General features: G+C 48.1%; 1 protein-coding gene across 1 annotated transcript in view; it reads right to left on the bottom strand.

The window, feature by feature from the left end:
- The window catches only part of TNFRSF21 (TNF receptor superfamily member 21), a 74,085-nt gene that overhangs the window by 17,046 nt on the left and 36,570 nt on the right, over positions 1-20,469 (bottom strand). The window contains exon 4 of the mRNA XM_077317110.1: positions 13,097-13,362. Coding sequence (XP_077173225.1) covers positions 13,097-13,362 — 266 coding nt within the window. The remainder of the gene's footprint in view (positions 1-13,096; positions 13,363-20,469) is intronic.

Below are 20,469 nucleotides of genomic sequence, written 5' to 3'. Positions count from 1 at the left end.
TGCTTGATTTGCCTCTTGGTTTTTTTCTCCCTCCTCTGCTGTCTCCAATTGTCACCCCCTCCCCCTTCAAGAAAAGAAAGAAAGAGGCTCCTGCTGTGCTTGGAGACCCCCCCCTTGAGCTTCCCTAACCACGTGCAGAACACTTTTCTGTTTCAATTGGGGGGGGGGGGGAATAGAGGAAGACCCAAGTTCAAATCGATCTGGATTCAGCAGGATCCATAATGGAATAAACTTAGTAAGTGCAGATTCAGCCTAGCTCTTCTAACTGCAGGTCTACACAGCGTCTCTCTGGAACGGCTTTCATGGCTTACAGGGGCCTTGATTCAGGGAAACATTAAAACACCTGTCCCCTCCCTCACCTGCAGGCTGAAGGGGGCCCGGTACAGAATTTTCCCACAGCAAAATGGATGGAAATGCAATTCTTGAACGCCCCTTCCCCTATTTAACAAAATACCCCTCCTTGCACTTAAAAAAAAAAAAAAAGCATTCGCTGGCAGGGGCTCATGGGAATTGTAGTCCATGGACATCTGGAGGGCCACAGTTTGACTACCCCTAGTCTAGCACTTCAACTCCTCACATCCTGCAACATCTGCCAGCTTCTAATCCTATGGCCTCAGCAAGACTATTTTTGGCAGCAGCCTTCAAGGGGGGGGGAGATACCCAAAAGATTTATTGCTGTTAAGCCCTGCTTCGGAGAGAGGGGGAAGGAAGGATTTTGCATGAGTTCATGTGTTTGGGGTGCCTGATGCACTGGCCCTCAGCACGGTTTCGGACACGATTAAATAAAGGCACCCTACCTTCTTGTATACTGTCGCCTTGCCTATTTAACTTGTCTGCGGAGCACATCATGAGAAAGGCGGGATTAGAGGAGTCACAAATTGGGATCAAGATTGCAGGGAGAAATATCAATAACCTCAGATATGCAGATGATACCACTCTAATGGCAGAAAGTGAAGAGGAACTAAAGAGCCTGTTGATGCGGGTGAAGGAGGAGAGTGCAAAAGTTGGCTTGAAACTCAACATCAAGAAAACAAAGATCATGGCATCCGGCCCTCTCAATTCCTGGCAAACAGATGGGGAAGAAATTGAGGTAGTGACAGATTTTATTTTCCTGGGCTCCAAGATCACTGCAGATGGGGACTGCAGCAAAGAAATTAAAAGACGCTTGCTCCTGGGGAGGAAAGCTATGGCAAATCTAGACAGCATCCTAAAAAGCAGAGACATCACCCTGCCAATAAAAGTGCGTTTAGTCAAGGCTATGGTCTTCCCAGTTGCAATGTATGGCTGCGAAAGTTGGACCATAAGGAAGGCCGAGCGTCAAAGAATTGAGGCTTTTGAACTCTGGTGCTGGAGAAGACTCTTGCGAGTCCCTTGGACTGTAAGGCGGACAAACCGGTCAGTCCTAGAGGAGATTAGCCCTGCCTGCTCCTTAGAAGGCTAGATCCTGAAGATGAAACTCAAATATTTTGGCCACCTCATGAGAAGGAAGGACTCCCTGGAGAAGAGCCTAATGCTGGGAGCGATTGAGGGCAAAAGAAGAAGGGGACGACAGAGAATGAGGTGGCTGGATGGAGTCACTGAAGCAGTAGGTGCAAACTTAAATGGACTCCGGGGAATGGTAGAGGACAGGAAGGCCTGGAGGATCATTGTCCATGGGGTCGCGATGGGTCGGACACGACTTTGCACCTAACAACAACAACAACCCTCTTGCAGGCCAAATGCTGGGAGACTTCCCAGCCATCTCAAACTGTCCCAGGCAGAAACAAACTAATCAAACTGATCTGGGATCAGCAGTCAGCGGAACGGCCAATCCGTCTGGAATTCTTGTTTCTGCCTCTTTGCCCTGCACAAAGAAAGTTCCAAGATCAGCAAAACAAAAATCAAATAAACACAACCAGACTTTTAAACTCTTTTTTTGCAACGCAGACCCTCTGGCTCAACCAAGGTAAATGCAGCTTGGATTATTGGGGCAGAATGCAATGACAGGGGAAGAGCGCAGTGTGGGATGGACAGATCTAGAAACTGGGGGAAAGGCGGGAAACTGCAAAGTTGCACATTTACTTTCACAATGTGCACACAGAAACATGCCCTGAGGTGTGTAGCGAAGCTGTATATTGTGGCAGATTCTACACACTTGTTGTGACTCCCACCTTAGAGACTTGCTATAATACGGGAATAGGAATTTCCACTCAGATAAACAGTTAGTGTGCTACAGAAGTCAGAACGTCCAAGGAGAATTTGGGATGCCCAGCTTCAGATCCCCGACCCACAAAAGAAAATCCCTGGGTAAATTGGGGCCAGTCGTACTGCTAGCCTAACCTACCTCCCGAAGGTTGAACAGATACAGTGGATACAGTGGAGAAGAAAATGCTTTAAACTGCTTTGAGGAAGGCAGGGTATAAATGAAGGGAAAAACTCCTGCTCAATGCAGGATCAGCCTCAAGCATCCAGGATAAAGATCTGTCCAGCCACTGCCTGAAGACCACCAGTGATGGGGAGCTCCCCACCTCCTTAGGCAGCCTCTTCCACTGCTGAACTAGACCCATAGAATCCTAGAGTGGGAAGGGGTCATGAAGGGCATCTAGTCCCACCCCCTGTTCAAGGCAGGATCAGCCTAAAGCATCCATGAGAAATATCTGTCCAGCCACTGCTTGAAGACTGCCAGTGAAGGGGAGCTCACCACCTCCTTAGTCATCCAATTCCACTGCGGAACTACTCTAATGGTGAATCCCCCCCCCCCCCAAATGTCTAGCCAGTACTGTTCTACATATAGTTTAAAGCCATTACTGTGGGTCCTGTCTTCTTCCCTCCTCTTAAATAGCCACGTTTCAGATACTTAACACTAAGAACATCCTGGGGGCCTGATGGCCTGAGAGAGTGGGCCAACCCCCCTGGGGCCACGCAAAACCAAGGGCCACCCCAGCTCAAAGAGAGGGAAGGATGTGAGCCAGAGGTGTGAGGATGGAGGGATCCTGGTAGCAGGGGGTGTGCCCCCTGCTGCAGCAAGGGATGGGCCCTCCTGCATCCAGCTGGCTGGACAGGCTCTCCCTTCTTTGGAGACAAGGCCCGATCAAGCTAGGACCCTTTTCTAGGACCTGGCCCCGCTTCTGCACTTTTATTTAATGCATTCATTGTCGCCGTTTCCAAGCTCTCACTCGGCACATTCACCAGGAAGCGTGCCACTGTGTCCCTAAAAGTCTTTCCCCAGCTGCTTCTTGCACAGAGGTGCAGCAAAAGCAGGTCAGGAAGCTAATCCTGCCTTAACCTAAATTTCACGAGAAGTGCGATTTGGAAAGGGGCGTGGACCAGCAGCCGTTCATCGCCGCACACCGACTTCAGGCTGATTCAAATATTCTACAGACAACCCCCCCTTCCCCCCAGACATCTGTTGCTTAATATTAATCGGAGTTCTCCCGGTGATCCCACGACTGCGATGCTTTCCAGGTGACAGATGAGCAGAGGTGGCCAGCCGTTGCCTGCCTCTGCACAGTGGCCCTGTACTTGCTTGGTGAGCTCTCATCTAGGTACTGCTCATGGCCAGTCCAGCTAAGATCTTCACTGGGATGGGATCAGGCCATTCAGGATGCGAAATAATCAAGGTAGTCAAACTGCGGCCCTCCAGATGTCCATGGACTACAATTCCCATGAGCCCCTGCCAGCGAACGCTGGCAGGGGCTCATGGGGATTGTAGTCCATGGACATCTGGAGGGCCGCAGTTTGACTACCCCTGCGAGTCTAGTGGACAAGTCCTGATAAACCAGGCCTCCATCTGTTCAACCGAATGACCGTGGCTTCCTGGAATGGCAATCCTCCAATTTAACTAGTACGCATTAATAGGCAGCTTTTGTTCTTCCTCTTAGTAATAGGCAGCATTTGTTCTTCCAAATGTCGGGGTGGGGGAGGAGGAGGTTGCATTTCAGTGTTTTAATAGTCTGTAGCCAGGCTTTTTCAACCTTTTGGCGGTGGAGGAGCCCCGGGACTAATTTTTCAGGCATCAACGAGCCCCAGAAGTGATGTCAGCTGACCATGAGTCCCTGCCACGCCCCCCGGAAGTGACATCACCTTCTGTCTCAGCAGGCAGACTCAGGGAGGGCTGAGGGGAGATACAGGAAGTGGATAAAGCCGGAAGTAAGCATGTGTGTTCCGCCCCCTTCCCTGACACAGAAACCACGAGAGGACTTACACTGGAGAGGAGCAGCAATAGAACTGGACAGTTTGCTAGCTTGTGGCCGAGTTCATAAGGGCAGGAAGGGAAAGGTTGCAGGTCCCCTCCGTAGCTCCTAGTTGGGAATCCCTAGTCTGTAGAACTAACCATTTTCCCATCCTATACCAAGATGACCTCTGCTCACCAACAGCGAACCCAGCCTGGAGTTGGCTAAAGCAGAAGACAAGTGGAGACATCCAACCACTTGGCCGGGACTTCTCTCAGCAAAACAAGAAGGGTGCTCTTCCACAACCTCCCCGCCACCAGCAGAAACTAGGAACCGATCCCGAGAACATTCATCTAAAGAGGAGGAAACAGGAGGGTGACTTCAAAACCGGCCCCACGGAGATGGAGCTCACGGTGGAAAAACCTGCTGCCAGCAGACTGACCTTTTCCTGAAAATCGTTGAGCAACAGATCAAAGAAATGCTTTGCTGCTTGAGGTTATGGGGAAGAAGCGTTCCTTTCTCCCTCCTCCAAGCGGCAAAACGTTTCTGGCCATTTACAGCTGAATGAAAAACTACGGGGGGGGGGGGGGGGGACACACGATTTTATCTCTGTTTAGAATCTGCAAAATATTCAGAAATGGGAAACCACCCTTTTCCAGGGTTGCCAACTTTGGGTTGGAAAATTCAAGAAGGACCTCCACGTGGATTTGATTCTCCAGGGGAACTGACCTCTGTAGTCTGGTGCAAAGAAGAAAGAGGATGAGCTGTTGTTGTTGTTTTTTTTGGACCCCGCTTTATACTACCTGAAGCAGTCCCAAAAGCGGCTTTTAAACACCTTTCCCTTCCTCTCCTCGCAACAGACCCTCTGTGAGGTAGGTGGGGCTGAGAGAGCTCTAAGAGAACTGTGACTGGCCCAAGGTCACCCAGCTGGCTGCATGCGGAGGAGGAGTGGGGAATCAAACCCAGTTCTCCAAATTAGAGGTCGCTGCTGTTAACCACGATACAGGTCCCACCTGGAGGTTGGCAACCTTACCCATATCGTACCCGATGGGTAAAAGACCTTTGACATGCATATTTCGAATCGTGGTTCAATGAGGAAACTGCAAGATCTGCAGAAAAATGGCCAGTTCCCATTTTGGCAAAGCATTTTGTCAGCAAGAGCAGCAAGCTACGGAGCAGATGCAACAGATTTACGGAACAATCTTGCTTTCCTTCAAAGGCCTTGCGATAGTTCAGTTCCTCTTCAAAGAAGAAGAGTCGGTTCTTATAAAGGAGAAGATGCCACTTTCATAGGGATGCCAGACCTTATGGTAGGGGTAGTCAAACTGTCGCCCTCCAGATGTTCATGGACTACAATTCCTGGGAATTGTAGTCCATGGACATCTGGAGGGCTGCAGTTTGACTACCCCTGCCTTATGGGGTCGGGGGAACCCCTGCTTTGGATGGTTTCAGAAAGCAAGGAAAACTCCACTCCACCCAAAAAAAAAAAACCTGCCGCTTTTGCACTGCGACCTTCACCCTCTGGATCTCCCCTCCCTGCATTTCCTGGGAGTGGGAAGAACATCCTGGCATGCTGCCATCATCCAAATGTTTGCCTTTTGTTAAATCTTAAAATTGGAAAAAATAGAGAAAATCCAGCAAGCTCTGGGGGGGGGGGGAATCCACCTTCCTAAAATTCCCCCCACCCCAAATTATTTATTACAATTGTAATTACTTATTTAATTTACACCCTGCACCCTCTTGGGACTCAGGCAGGTACGAATAAAGCATGCAAAGACAGCACATCTTCTATTCGCTATATTTGCTATTTTGCTTGTAGAAAACGCAGGCATTTGCGTTTCCAAGTCCGTGAACATGCCTTCGTTTGCCTGCTCTGTCACTGGTTCAGACCCATCTGTGTCCATATATTCTAAATGGGATTTTATTTTAAATGGGATTTTTGTCTGAAAGCTTGAAGGGGCAGAAAGGCAAGTGGAGCAGCCCAGGTAAATGAGGCAGAACACAACACAAGAAGAATTCTCCTTTCTAAGCAATAAAAATTGTTATGCGTTCATGCCAGGGTGCCAGCAGGCAGGCAGCTGAGCTAAAAGGCAAGTGTTTTTGATCGCACAGGGAAGGCACTTGACTGTTTTCAGAAAGCGAGGTTCACAGGGAAAATCTGCTGCTAAAATCGCTGCACGTTCACTTAATGCAAGCAAAAAACACTGAAGGACGCTTACGCAACATGGCTGACTTTCAGCAGTATACAAGAGAAAGCCTGTGATGCAGCATGGGCTTTGATGCTCACAAGCAACCCCCCCCCCTCCCCAAATGTCCATGGAGAAGAGGGAAGGTCCTCACTGACTTTCTATTGACAGATGATGTCTCACTAGGGCCCCATGAATGCATAATGCTCCAACCATTCCAGGGTCGTTAAACGAAAGGATCTGTGATGACAAGCAGATGATGACTTACCAAGCTAGCCCACGGTATGCATTTTGAATAGGCGTTTGCTGCCGGAATACTGAAAAGTAGCACATCATTTTCCGCGTATTCAGATGGGAAAGATCGCTCCCCAGCCGAGTTGGGTGGGGGTGGGGGTTCCCATCACACACAGACACCGATTAAGGTCTGGGTTGAATTTATTATGCAAGAGCCTGTGTGCAACAGGTCAAATACAAACCTAGGAGGATAAAGGTAAAGGTCAAGGTATCCCCTGTGCAAGCACCGAGTCATGTCTGACCCTTGGGGTGACGCCCTCTAGCGTTTTCATGGCAGACTCAATACGGGGTGGTTTGCCAGTGCCTTCCCCAGTCTGTTCAAATCCTCATTCAACCATGGGCTGACCTATATAGCCCAGGAGTCCCCGACCTTTTTGAGCCTGCAAAGTACCTTTGGAATTCTGGCACAGCAGGACGGACGCAGCCACAAAATGGCTGCCACAGTTTCAGTCTCATAACGAAGATCCTTGTGCTGGGAGGTAGCAGCTACGGCCAAAGCAATTTTAAAAAATCTGCACAGTCAATCAAATCTCTATAGGCCAATCAGAAGCCTTCCTGGGCAAAAGCCCCACCTGGCCACACCCACTTCCCTAAAACCACTAGATAGGCACAAGGAAAGGTGTCTGGGGACACCCATGGGTGTCTGGGGGCCTTGCTCTAGACCAGTGGTCCCCAACCTGCGGGCCGCGGCCCGGCGCTGGGCCACAAAGGCCATGGCGCCGGGCCGCGGCTCCCTCTCCCCGCCCCCCCCCCACAGTAAAAAACTTCCCAGGCCGCAAGCTTGCGGCCCGGGAAGCTACTTACTGCGGGAGGGCGGGGAGGGAATCAGGGCCGATCCGCGGGTGCGGCCCGCGGGCGCGGCCCGATGCCCTGCCGGTCCCCAGCCTAATAAAGGTTGGGGACCACTGCTCTAGACCATCCTTTCTCAATGCTTTTACCATTGAGAAAACCCTGGAACATTATTCAGGTTTCACGAAACCCCAGAAGTAGTGCGATTATGGTCATATAAACGATAAGGATTTAACAAATATTTAAAATATATATCAAATTAATTAACACACCCATTCAGGAAACCCTTCCAGGGCTGCCAAGAAGCCTCAGAGTTTCACGAAACCCTGCTTGAGAAAGCCTGATGTAATGTTACATTAAAATCCATGTCCACTAACACAGTGGTCCCCAACCCCCGGTCCGGGGACCGGTCCTGGTCCGTAGATGAGGCAGTACCGGGCCGCAGCTCCTCCTCGTCCTCCTCCCCAGCTGCTGCCTCTGGGGCTGCCCTGCCACTCTGCCGCCGGCTCACCTTTGGTGCTCTCTGGCAGCCGCCATGGCTGGGGCTCCCCCTTGGTGTGGCACTGCGCAGCTTCTGCTGGCAGCGCCCCCCAGCGGGTGGCAGGAAGTCAGGGGTGCCAGCGGGAAAGCAAGTGGAACAGGGGCTCAGGTGGCGGTGACATCCCTCGGTAAAAGACTACCCCCCCGCCGGGCCTCAGTAAAATTGTCAAGCGTTGGCCGGTCCCCGGTGATAAAAAGGTTGGAGACCACTGCTCTAACAGAGTCATCAAATGATAGTTAGAAGAGCAAGCAGGCTTCTTATTCAGATGAGGATCCAGACATTTTCTTGTAGGATCCGTGCAAATTACACAAAATAAAAGGAAACATTCAGTAGTTTCAACCGGAGACCTATCACAGATATAAACTCTCAATCCCTTTTCTTGGCCTTAAAAAAGTCATCCATGTAGGGCAGGAAGTGAAAATGTAGTCATTCTTAGAAGGAAAGAAAATCCAAGAGCTCAGCACCGTAATATTACAGAAATAATATGATAACCGGGATTGACTGAAGTATGAACATCCAAAGTACACGGATGAATGTACACACCACTTCCCTCCTTGAGGGTGTTACCGACTACTTTGCTTTGCTCTGGCATTATTATTCTAATTGTTTCCTTATATGTATCCTATTTATTTTAGTTTCTTTATAGATGGTAGTTTTAACGAGACTGCTATCCCTGGATGGGTTGCTTTCCTTTGCCTGTTTGTCTTGGTCCAGCTGTTGTTTTGAAAGTGTTCTTGGTTGGCTAAGAATCAGTGAGTGGGGGTGGGGAATAGAGAGATTAGAGACTTTTTTTCTTTCTTAGCACCATTAGAGCGAAACCCTGTTAGTATTTCAGGCTTTATTCTACTCTCACTTTTCTCCCTTGAAGAATTCAATTGATCTTACTAGAGTTCATCTGTAGTCAGCACAGCAGCTGATCTGATTTAATAAGGGGGTATAGTAGTAGTTTACAGTTAGTATAACAGTTTACTGGTTTACATAGTCCATCCCATTTCATCTGTTGTCTATTTTGTTCAGCTTCGTTTGTTGTTGTTGTTGTTGTTGGGGTTCTCTTTGTTTAGGATTTGTTTGGGGTACATTTTCCTTTGGTGCCGTGGAGCAAGTCTTTGAAATGTTCACCATTGCCTAATATGTGCAGACTAGTTTGATTTGGTTAGCTTGATTTGCATAGTATGTACAGACTGCAGACGTTACACGTTGCAACTCCTTCTCTAGATTTATCTGTTGCATCTAGATGCCCTTCCCCAAGAAGCTCAATGTGGTGAATGTGGGTCTCTCACAGAATCATAGAGTGGGAAGGGACCTACTGGGTCATCTAGCCCCACCCGCCACAGATACAAATCTTATTCATTAGTGACTCTGCGAACATTCTTAATAAAATACTTGCCTACCTGAATACTTTTGATAGGAATCATTCATCTATAACAGGGGTAGTCAAACTGCGGCCCTCCAGATGTCTATGGACTACAATTCCCACGAGCCCCTGCCAGCAAATGCCGCAGTTTGACTACCCCTGATCTATAAGTTTGTATTTGATAGTGTATATACTATTATGCAAACAGAGTCACTGATGAAGGCAATTTGTATTGTTGAAAATGAGTTGTAATACACTGGGGCTCATTTTGGCTCTGGTGCACCTTTTAATTAAACACTGAAGAACTTTTAGCCAATGGAAAAACGGGCAAATGAGAACAAGATGCAATTTAATAAAGATAAGTGTAAAGTTCTGCATCTGGGTCAGAAAAATGAAAAGCATGCCTACTGGATGGGGGATACGCTTCTAGGTAACACTGTGTGTGAACCTTGGGGTACTTGTGGATTGTAAACTAAACATGAGCAGGCAGTGTGATGCAGCGGTAAAAAAGGCAAATGCCATTTTGGGCTGTATCAACAGGGGCATCACATCAAAATCACAAGATGTCATAGCCCCATTGTATACGGCACTGGTCAGACCACACCTGGAGTACTGTGTGCAGTTCTGGAGGCCTCACTTCAAGAAGGACGTAGATAAAATTGAAAGGGTACAGAGGAGAACAACGAAGATGATCTGGGGCCAAGGGACCAAGCCCTATGAAGATAGGTTGAGGGACTTGGGAATGTTCAGCCTGGAGAAAAGGAGGTTGAGAGGGGACATGGTAGCCCTCTTTAAGTATTTGAAAGGTTGTCACTTGGAGGAGGGCAGGATGCTATTTCCGTTGGCTGCAGAGGAGAGGACACGCAGTAATGGGTTTAAACTTCAAGTACAACGATATAGGCTAGATATCAGGAAAAAAATTTCCACAGTCAGAGTAGTTCAGCAGTGGAATAGGCTGCCTAAGGAGTTGGTGAGCTCCCCCTCACTGGAAGTCTTCAAGCAAAGGTTGGATACACACTTTTCTTGGATGCTTTAGGATGCTTAGGGCTAATCCTGCGTTGAGAAGGGGGTTGGACTAGATGGCTGTATGGCCCCTTCCAACTCTATGATTCTATGATTCTATGAAATGCTACTCAGCTCAGACCTCTGAGAATATCAGAGGAGCCCTGCTGGATCAGACCAGTGGTCCATCTTGTCCTGTTTCGTGCATCAAATGGCCCATAAAGACCTCCAAGAAGGGTGTGGGAGCCAAAGCCTTCTGTCCGTCATCGTTGAACACAAAGACTTTTATTGAAGTGTGGTTGTTAGTAAGGACCTCTCTTCCGCTGTGCATCTAATTTTCTTTTCAAGCCACCTAAACAGAGCCCTCTTCCCATGAATGGCCCAGGCCAGACTCACCTCATCAGATCGCAGAAGTTAAGCAGGGTGACTGAAGAAACCACCAGGGTGGCTATGGAGAGACAGGCAGCGGTAAACCAACTCTGGACATCTCTCACCTTGAAAACCCTATAGGTCCCCAGAAATTGCCTGCAACTTGATAGACCTTTCTTTCACCCTTGAGAGCCATCACCACATGCTACAGCAGCCCAGGGAAAGTATTTGCTTTTGCCTGCCCTGAGATTTCACAAGGCGTTGTAAACTCCAACCCATCTGTGACCTGAAAAGCCATAAAATGTCCCTGTCTACTGCAGAATCCTATATCAGCAGTCAATACAACATGTTCTGCTATTTCTCTGTATACTTGTGCAGTCCTAGCTCCTGGAACTCTGAAAAAGACATTTGGGATTTTAGGTCCACCGACGCAGTATAAAGCCCATTGGGCAAAATCTTCGCAGAGATTATTGTATGCCTGCACAGACACACCTATTTATGCTGAATCAGACCACCAGCCCTTCAAGGTCGGGCCTGTCTACATTGATGGACAACACCTCTACAGGGTCTCTGGCAGAGGAAGGTCTCAGACATCACCTACTGCCTGTCTCTTTTTAAACCGGAGGTGCCGGGGATTGAACCTGGGGCCTTCCGTCTGCCGCACAGCTGTTCTACCGCTGAGCCACGGCCCCTCCCCAGAGGGAAGACGGCATCTGCACATCACATAATTAAGGGCAGAAAATGCTTCACTCTCCACTGCTTAAATTAGAACAGGAACTCCTGTGCCTTAATGCTGCAAGACAAAGCTATTCATTATTTAAAACAAGGAACCAGAAACCACGTGTGGTTGTGCAGATGGCTTAGCTAAAGTTACAGTATAGTCAGGCACCCTCAAAAAGCTACTACTGGGGAAGAAAGAAAAATCGAGCCTGTAGGCTGCTGTTGCAAGACAAATCCGCCAAACAATTTTTCAGAAGCAAGTGTATACCATAGACCAGGGATTCCCAACCAGGGGTCCATGGACCCCTGGGAGTTTTGAAGGGGGTCCATGGGAGCTCTGAAGTAGTGTGGTTTGGGGGGGTCTGGGCTGTCTTCTTAGCTCCTACTCTTCTTTCCAGCCTACACCACGCAGAGCTGCCATAGTAGTAGTAAAGGTGGAGGGAGGGAGCAAAAGAAGGACTAAGGGTGAGGGTCGTGATGTCACTTCTGGGGGCGTGGCAGGGAGGTGTGGCCAGCTGACATCATTTCCAATTATTTCAGGGGCTCCTCCATGGTCAACAGGTAGACCGTAAGGATACCAAGCTTATTTCATAGAACATCGAGACTTCCAAAATGAATTAGCAAAGAGAAAGAACTCTGCACAATAATGCCCTCCCCCCCAGACCCACCGACGGGAGTTCACAACATTAGGAGAATCATACACCACATTAACCAGGTTTGTCCAGACAATAACTAAAAGCAAGACCCACAAGTCAAGGGACCTGGAGGTCCGTTTTGTATTGCACACGCACCGACACTGACCCACAACCTCGTCAAACCTCCAGGTTTAACCCCCATTAGTGCTTGGATGGGAGACCGCCCAGAAAGTGCAGGGTTGTTACGCAGAGGCACCTCTTTTACTGTCTTGCCTTGAAACTCCTACAGGGGTCAGCATCAGTCAGCTGCACCTTGGTAGGTAGCACTTTCCACCAACACTAACTCTAACCCTAACCCTAACCCTAACCCTAACTCCCGTTCCCTACCAGTGGAAATTAGATCTCATAACAACTGAACAACCCCGCTAATCTATTTATGGGAATGCTTATTGGGTAGAACTAGCAACCACGGGTCATTATAGTATTTTATACTGTCTTCTTATTACTTTATATAAACCTAATGATGTGTAAGCCACCCTAAGCCATATTATTATTAACAATAATATCAATATCAGCAGTAGCCATAGCACCAGGGATGAGCACTGCGAGAAAATTCGGTACTTTTCCGATTCAGGTTTGACTGATTTGGTATAACTTGGATCAACCGAATCATTGATTCAGTATAGCAATTTGATAATAATAACCCACGACAAATAGTGGAACGGATTAGGGCCGGCAGCCTACTCCCTGCTCCCAGGGTTCAACCAAAGTGCAAACCACAAACCCGCTGTCTGATTACACCTTTTCCAAAAACAGGAAACATGATCCCATTTCGACAGGGCTCCAAAAGTTCACGGCGCATACAAAGGGGCAAGTGAGAGCCTGTCAGAGGTTAGACGAGGAAAACCTCTTCTGTAACGAGAATCTTCTCTGCCTTTTTCGAGACTGTGGCCCGCACTGCAAGCAGCCATTCTGGGCAGAAACCCCGGGGCAAGACGGAACGTACCAAGCAGGTTGAGAAAAGCATGCTGGCGCAGCCAGCAGAAGAGCCGTACCTGGGTTGTATCTTCCATCAAGCCCCTGATCTTCTCCACCACGTCGGTGCGCCTGTGCTGGCGGAGAGCACTGATCAGCTGAGCGAGGCTGGCTTCGGGACCTCTGATGGTCCAGTGCTGCAGCGCGGCGTAGGCCCTCTCGTGGTCTGCTGAGTAGCCATTGGTGAAGGCCGCCATCTCTCGCTCGTTGGCATTGCACAGGAACTGGTAGATGTCTTTCCACTGGCTTCCGACTTGGGCTGCGACCAGCTTCAGAATGTCAATTCCTGTTGGGGGGCAGAAGACATTAAAAGTCACGGCCGTGGACTGCGCACGCTCACTGCTTCATGCTCACAGATGCACCCAATTTCCGAGTTAGGATAATTCCAGAACAGTGCCCAAACTTGTCACTGTAAAAGACTGGCAATATGGCTTTCTCTGTGGAAAGAGACGCCACTGGCGTTCATGATTGTTGTGTATTTGGATTAAGAAAGGAAACCCTCAAATTCTCTGCTTCGGACGGCAAAGCAAGCAGATTAATACTTCACTGTATTTCTCTGGCGAGAAGATTTTTATTATCCTGGTTGTTTTAACAATGCAAAAATATATACGGGTGATCCATTGTGTTTAACCGCACCAGCATTGTTCACATGCCACAAGCCAAGGTTTGTTTATTATGGAAACAGAACTGGGGGGGGGGGAGATTCACACACACTTCCTCCTCCCCTTCTACACCGAGCTTGGAAAATCTATACCAGGGGTAGAAGAAGAAGAAGAAGAAGAGTTGGTTCTTATATGCCGCTTTTCTCTACCCGAAGGAGGCTCAAAGCGGCCTACAGTCACCTTCCCATTCCTCTCCCCACAACAGACACCCTGTGGGGTGGGTGAGGCTGAGAGAGCCCTGATATCGCTGCTCGAACAGAAGAAGAAGAGTTGGTTCTTATATGCTGCTTTTCTCTACCCAAAGGAGTCTCATAGCAGCTTAGAGTCACCTTCCCTTTCCTCTCCCCACAATATTCCTGCTCGGTCAGAACAGTTTTATCAGTGCCGTGGCAAGCCCAAGGCCACCCAGCTGGCTGCATGTGGGGGAGCGCAGAATCGATCCCGGCATGCCAGGTTAGAAGTCCGCACTCCTAACCACTACACCAAACTGTGGCTCTCCAGATGTCCATGGACTACAATTCCCCATGAGCCCCTGCCAGCAAATTAAACAAAGAAGTTCTCCCATCTCCTCCTCATCAAAATTTTATCAGTAATATTTGACAATAACTAATAGTCATTAGTTGGTTTCAAGTATTTTTTACCTGAACAATTCTATCATCGTCACTGTTTCCTTCCTTATTTCATCATTACTACTGATACTTCCGTTTCTAAGTGGAAAGGAAGGCAGGGAAGGAGAAATATGTGGAACATCTTCGGCAGCTGTGGAATTTCTTGGCTGAGACCCCTTCGGATCTCAGGTATGAACAGGCTGTCTCAACCAGGGGTCCATGAAAGCCCTGGAAGGGTTATTTGAATGGGTGGAAGTTAAATGTTTTAGTTATCGGGTGATATGACCATATATGGTCATGTCGACTCCCCAATGGCCAATGATAGGCCTGGAGGGGACGGGAAGGGGAGGGGCCCCAGGTAGGCGTGGTCACAGCTCTGCTTCCCAACCATATTTGGCATGATCGTGCCACTTCTGGAGTTTCTTGAAACCTGAAGAATGTTTCAAGGGTTTCTCAACAGTAAAAAAGTTGAGAAAGGCTGGGTATAAAGCTTGGCTAAACACAGAGGCTAAACACCGTTGGCTCGTAGCCCAAGGCTTGTAATTTGTGACTGCAATCAAGCCAGCTGATAAGTTCCAGATCAGTCTGAGATATACCAGCCAGTTCTACTTCATTTGTTTGCTGTGTACTAGTTTATTCGTCGTCTTCCCCCCACCCAACCGCTGGAAGCCTGGGTGGCATTGGGCCCTTTAGCTCTTAGCCCATAACTTGCAATCGGTGTCTGCAGTCAAACCAGCTAAGTGACAGATTGGTCCGAGATAGCTCTGCTTCATTTGTTTGCTGTGCACTAACTAGTTTATTCACAACAAAATCTGAGTCCAATGGCACCTTTGAGACCATCCAAGGTGTGAGTTCCTCATATGCACATGAACGCTCACGCTTTGAATACATCTTTGTTGGTCTCAAAGGTGCCAATTGACTCAGATTTTGTTGTGAATAAACTAGTTAGTGCCGCGAAGGCCCTGGCACCGGGCCGCAGTTCCCTGCCTCCGCAGGGCCGCGCCCGGCTGCAGATGCGCGTTTGCGCCATGTGCTGCCGCAAACGTGCATGCACGGGAGTGCCACGCATGCGCGGCATGCGCAGCAGGGTGATCGCCCTCCCTGCCGCCGCCGGTCCGCGACCTGAAAAAGGTTGCGGACCACTGGCCTAGATTATCCCCAGTTTCCATCTCCTCCCCCCACCACATGTCTCAGTGGCCCTGGCCTGGATGGCCCAGGTTAGCCCGATCTTGGAAGCTAAGCGTGGTCAGCACTTGGGTGAGAGACAATGAAGGCGGTCTAAGGCTGCTCTACAAACACTGGCAATGGCAAAACATCTTGTTTTGTCGCAATCCTTGAGGAGGAGGAGGAGGAGGAGGAGGAGGAGGAGGAGGAGAAGAAGAAGAAGAAGAAGAAGAGTTGGTTCTTATATGCCGCTTTTCCCTACCCAAAGGAGGCTCAAAGTGGCTAATGGTCGCCTTCCCTTTCCTCTCCCCACAACAGACACCCTGTGAGGGAGGTGAGGCTGAGAGAGCCCTGATACTAGTGAAGAAGAAGAAGAAGAAGAAGTAGAAGAAGAGTTGGTTCTTATATGCCACTTTTCCCTACCCAAAGGAATCTCAAAGCGGCTTACAGTCACCTTCCCTTTCCTCTCCCCACAACAGACACCCTGTGAGGTGGGTGAGGCTGAGAGAGCGCTGATATCACTGCCCGGTCAGAGCAGTTTTCTCAGTGCTGTGGCGAGCCCAAGGTCTCCCAGGTGGTTGCGTGTGAGGGAGCGCGGATTAAAACCCAGCTCGCCACTCCTAACCACTACACTCCTAACCACTACACCAAGCTGGTCACCATAAACTGCAGGGTCACCATAAACAAGATGTGATTTGAGAGAGAGGAAATATGTCTCTGTGTTAGAAAAGCAGGATAATATAAATGAATGTTCTTTGAAAGGTTAATGCTAGTGCAACGCATGGTATCCATAAGAAGCAGCAGATTAATCAGAACTTGCCAAGTATAGAAGCTCACTCAAGGGGAACAACAGCGAGCAGCTAATTGCAACAACTGGAGGAGTTCCTCAGTCGTGAATTCACCGCCTCAGCTGAAGCCACCCTTCTGCAGTGTGGAGACAACATTAACCCACTTCACAGGCCTGCGTGGCAAGAGCTGCAGAGATTCTGAGCCTCGGAAGTTCATCCTACAAGCACTCTATTGCGCTCTATAAGATGCTAAACATTGAACTTCAGGGGGCTGGATGGCCGATTCCCAGGAACAGAGATTTATGCACAGCCCATGCCAACCAACACTCACATGCACTCCCCGCCCCCCCCCCCAGCTGTTGCTCCAAAATGAATACCGTGGAAGCAAAGCGCCAAGGTGGAACGAGCAGCAGCAGGACTCCGCTTGGGGAGTTTTTATGAGCTGTAAGCAGCCGCTAATGGGATAAACTAATTAGCTTGTTAGACTCTGAGCCAGCTTCAGTCCACTTGAGCCCTTCCATCTCAATTTAACAAGGCTCACAGTTGGATGCTCAACAGACAACCTCACGTCTGGCCTCTGAACATCTTCTGGACCTATCCATCAAGCTACCAAAACAATCTGGATCCAAGATTTTGCTACTGCTGTAATCCAAAAGGCACTTTCAAACGCCAGTCCTCCTGGACCTCACGTTACACTGCAGATGTGTCCAGTTGAAGCTCAAGCCTGTCGACGTCTTCTTCCCTCTCTAATATTCCTCACATTTATTTATTCCTCACTTATTTATTATTTATTTCTTCAATTTATTGACCGCCACTCCCAGAGCCTGGTGGCGTTAAAACCCATTAAAAACACCGCTAAAATGGACTAGACAGCATCCATACAACACAATAGAAACAGCAAAGCAAGATGGCGGAACCCTCAACCCCCCTATCTCAACTACAAGGTGGAGGAGAAAGGAGAGACAAATCAGAATGGTATTCATTGTTGGCAACAGGGGGACCCCAATTGCTCTTCCAGCCCTCCTCTTTCCCATCTCCTACGGTAGCGATCCCCAACCTGTGGGCTGTGGACCACATGTGGTCCTTCGACTAATTGGAGGTGGGCCCCGAAGGACGCCTTCTCCCCCCCCCCGGCCCTTTACTTCACCCCCCCCCCAGCCCTTTACAGCACACTTCATTGTTGTGGCGTGTCTGTATCTTATTTTGAAGGGATGTTTAAACATGACCATAGCGATCAGAGAGCGTTAGGGCAGTGGTTGAGAATAGAGGAGTAAACTACCCCCCCCCCACCGGGCCTCAGTAAAAGGCGTTGAGTGGTCCCCGGTGAGTGGTCCCCGGCGTTGAGTGGTCCCCGGTGATAAAAAGGTTGAGGACCACTGTCCTACGGGACCCATATCTTATAGGTCATACACACCCCTCTCTGCACTCATCTCTTTTGCACTGAACTTGCATCTTGTATTTGCATCTATTTCTTACATTCTGATTTTATTTTCTGGACCTTCCAACACTGCAGATCTCTGACCAACCCTCCCAAGTTGGGAGTCCCGTTTGAATGATATTTTAGGCCTCAATGTTTTTTAAGCAGTGTTATTTTGATGGACGCTTTTAGTCGGTTAACCACCTAAGTGGCCCTTGATGAGGACATAAAGGAAGGTAACCGTTTTGTAATTAATAAATAATAAGTATAAAATCGCACATTTCTTCATGCCTGCTGTTTGAGAATCTACCCTCCCTCCACAACCTATGCATTCTTTTCTTTCAATTCAGCTCCTCTAGCCCGGGAGTCCCCAGTGCGGTCCTTGATGTTTGGCTACATTTATCGTCCTTTTTCACTTTATCTAAGATGTAGCCTGCAGGGAGGTGGAAGCAGCAAGACTCTCCTGATATTGACTGGTGGATTAGAAAGTTTAGAGATAACGGCAGAGCTAACTTAGTTAACAGAAGACCACTGTAGAATTTCAAGATAGTTGGGACTGTTATGTGAAAACTTTGTAACTATTTGTTTGTTAACTTATCTTGATAAGATAATAAAATTTATTGGGGGGGGGAAGATTGTAGTAAAAGGCAATCCCTAAATATCTAAAACTTTTGACTAGTTTTAAGACCCTCTCTCCAATACGCCATCTGTGAGGATGTCAACTCTTTGAAAAACCCGTAATTTTGGATTATACAGAGTTAATTGATAACCGACTCCGTTGGCAGTATTGGTAAAAAGATTTTAGATTATCTTTGAAGGCCAATTCCAGTACGGAAAAGAATGACGGTATCATCTGCATACAACAGAAGAGGGTCTCTAAAAGACCTAATTTGGGCGGATGACCATTTATAGAAGATAAGGATTGTTTCATGTCGCTCAAAAAGAGATTTAAAAGGTGTGGGGCCGAGACACAGCCTTGTCTGACCCCCTTTTCAGATTGGGAAATCACAAGACAGATGCCCATTAGAGGTAAGATTAATTTGACTTGTAGTGGCAACAGATAGATGGGGAAGAAATAGATGGGGAAGAAATGGAGATAGTGACAGATTTTATTTTCCTGGGCTCCAAGATCACTGCAGATGGGGACTGCAGCAAATAAATTAAAAGACGCTTGCTCCTGGGGAGGAAAGCTATGGCAAATCTAGACAGCATCCTAAAAAGCAGAGACATCACCCTGCCAACAAAAGTGTGTTTAGTCAAGGCTATGGTCTTCCCAGTTGCAATGTATGGCTGCGAAAGTTGGACCATAAGGAAGGCCGAGTGTCAAAGAATTGAGGCTTTTGAACTCTGGTGCTGGAGAAGACTCTTGCGAGTCCCTTGGACTGCAAGGCGAACAAACCGGTCAGTCCTAGAGGAGATCAGCCCTGACTGCTCCTTAGAAGGCCAGATCCTGAAGATGAAACTCAAATACTTTGGCCACCTCATGAGAAGCAAGGACTCCCTGGAGAAGAGCCTAATGCTGGGAGCGATTGAGGGCAAAAGAAGAAGGGGGCGACAGAGAATGAGGTGGCTGGATGGAGTCACTGAAGCAGTGGGTGCGAACTTAAATGGACTCCGGGGAATGGTAGAGGACAGGAAGGCCTGGAGGATCATTGTCCATGGGGCCACGATGGGTCAGACACGACTTCGCACCTAACAAGTGGCAACATGTATCTTTCTTATAGAGAAAAGTAAACAAGGATTTATTCCCAATGTCTTCTGCTTTTCCCATAAGAGTGCCCTGGGAAATATATCAAATTGATTCCTCATGTCAATAAATGCCACCTAAAGTTTCGCTTTTTGGTGTTTCAATTGTTTGTCAGCTAAGAATGCAAGAGTAAAGCCATAACCCAGAGTCGATTTCCCTTTTGTAAATACCATTTGCTCTGGGGCAACAATTCTGTTCTTATTTATCCAACTCAATAAATGATGTTCCAGATATTTAGAATAGGATTAATAGAAGGTTGATAGGAAGGTAGTTGTTCAGAACACCAAACCTACCATTTTTATGGATTGAAATTATTATTATTAATGAATTTAAGCAGGATTCTGGTATAATACCACGCGGATCAGTGAGAGTGTATCGATTTGCTAGTGGTGAAGCTCACCATTCAGAATATTTTTGTCAAAAGCTCAGTGGGGGTCCCGTCTGAGCCTGGAGCTTTACCAGTCTTTAACTCTGAGATCAGTTTCCTAATTTCATCCTTAACAGGCAGCCAGCTTGGAATATTGAAATGGGAATATTGAACTAAATGGGGTCATCTACATTTGATACCTATAAAGGGTTCACTGAATATCTGAGAATAATTCTCCACCCATACTTAGAGAAGAATGACCTGAATCCCCAACCAAACATGACCCAACAGTCCGAAACGAACTGATTGGGTTCGTGCTGGTCAGTTTTGCTTCTCCCTGCTTAGAAGTAGCAGGAAGCAAAATGGCATGCTAGAATGGCTTCAAGCCAACACTCTGCAGTATCAGATTGGGGTCTAGGTGGGGGGCCAGCCCAGATCAGACCAGGCAGGGGGAGCTGTCAGTTTACCACTGCTCAAGTGACTCCTGACTCCCGTTGCAGATCAGTTTAAAATGAGCTGCGGGGGCTGCCATTTCAGCAGCCATTTCAGCAGCCATTTCAGTGTGCCGGTTCCCTTCCCTCCCTATGGAAGCAGGGGTGTAGTGAATTGGCATATTGCAATGATTTGCAACTGTATTCAG

Source organism: Paroedura picta, chromosome 1, assembly GCF_049243985.1.
Source record: "Paroedura picta isolate Pp20150507F chromosome 1, Ppicta_v3.0, whole genome shotgun sequence".
NCBI lineage: Eukaryota > Metazoa > Chordata > Lepidosauria > Squamata > Gekkonidae > Paroedura > Paroedura picta.
This window is presented reverse-complemented; position numbering and strand designations above follow the sequence as displayed.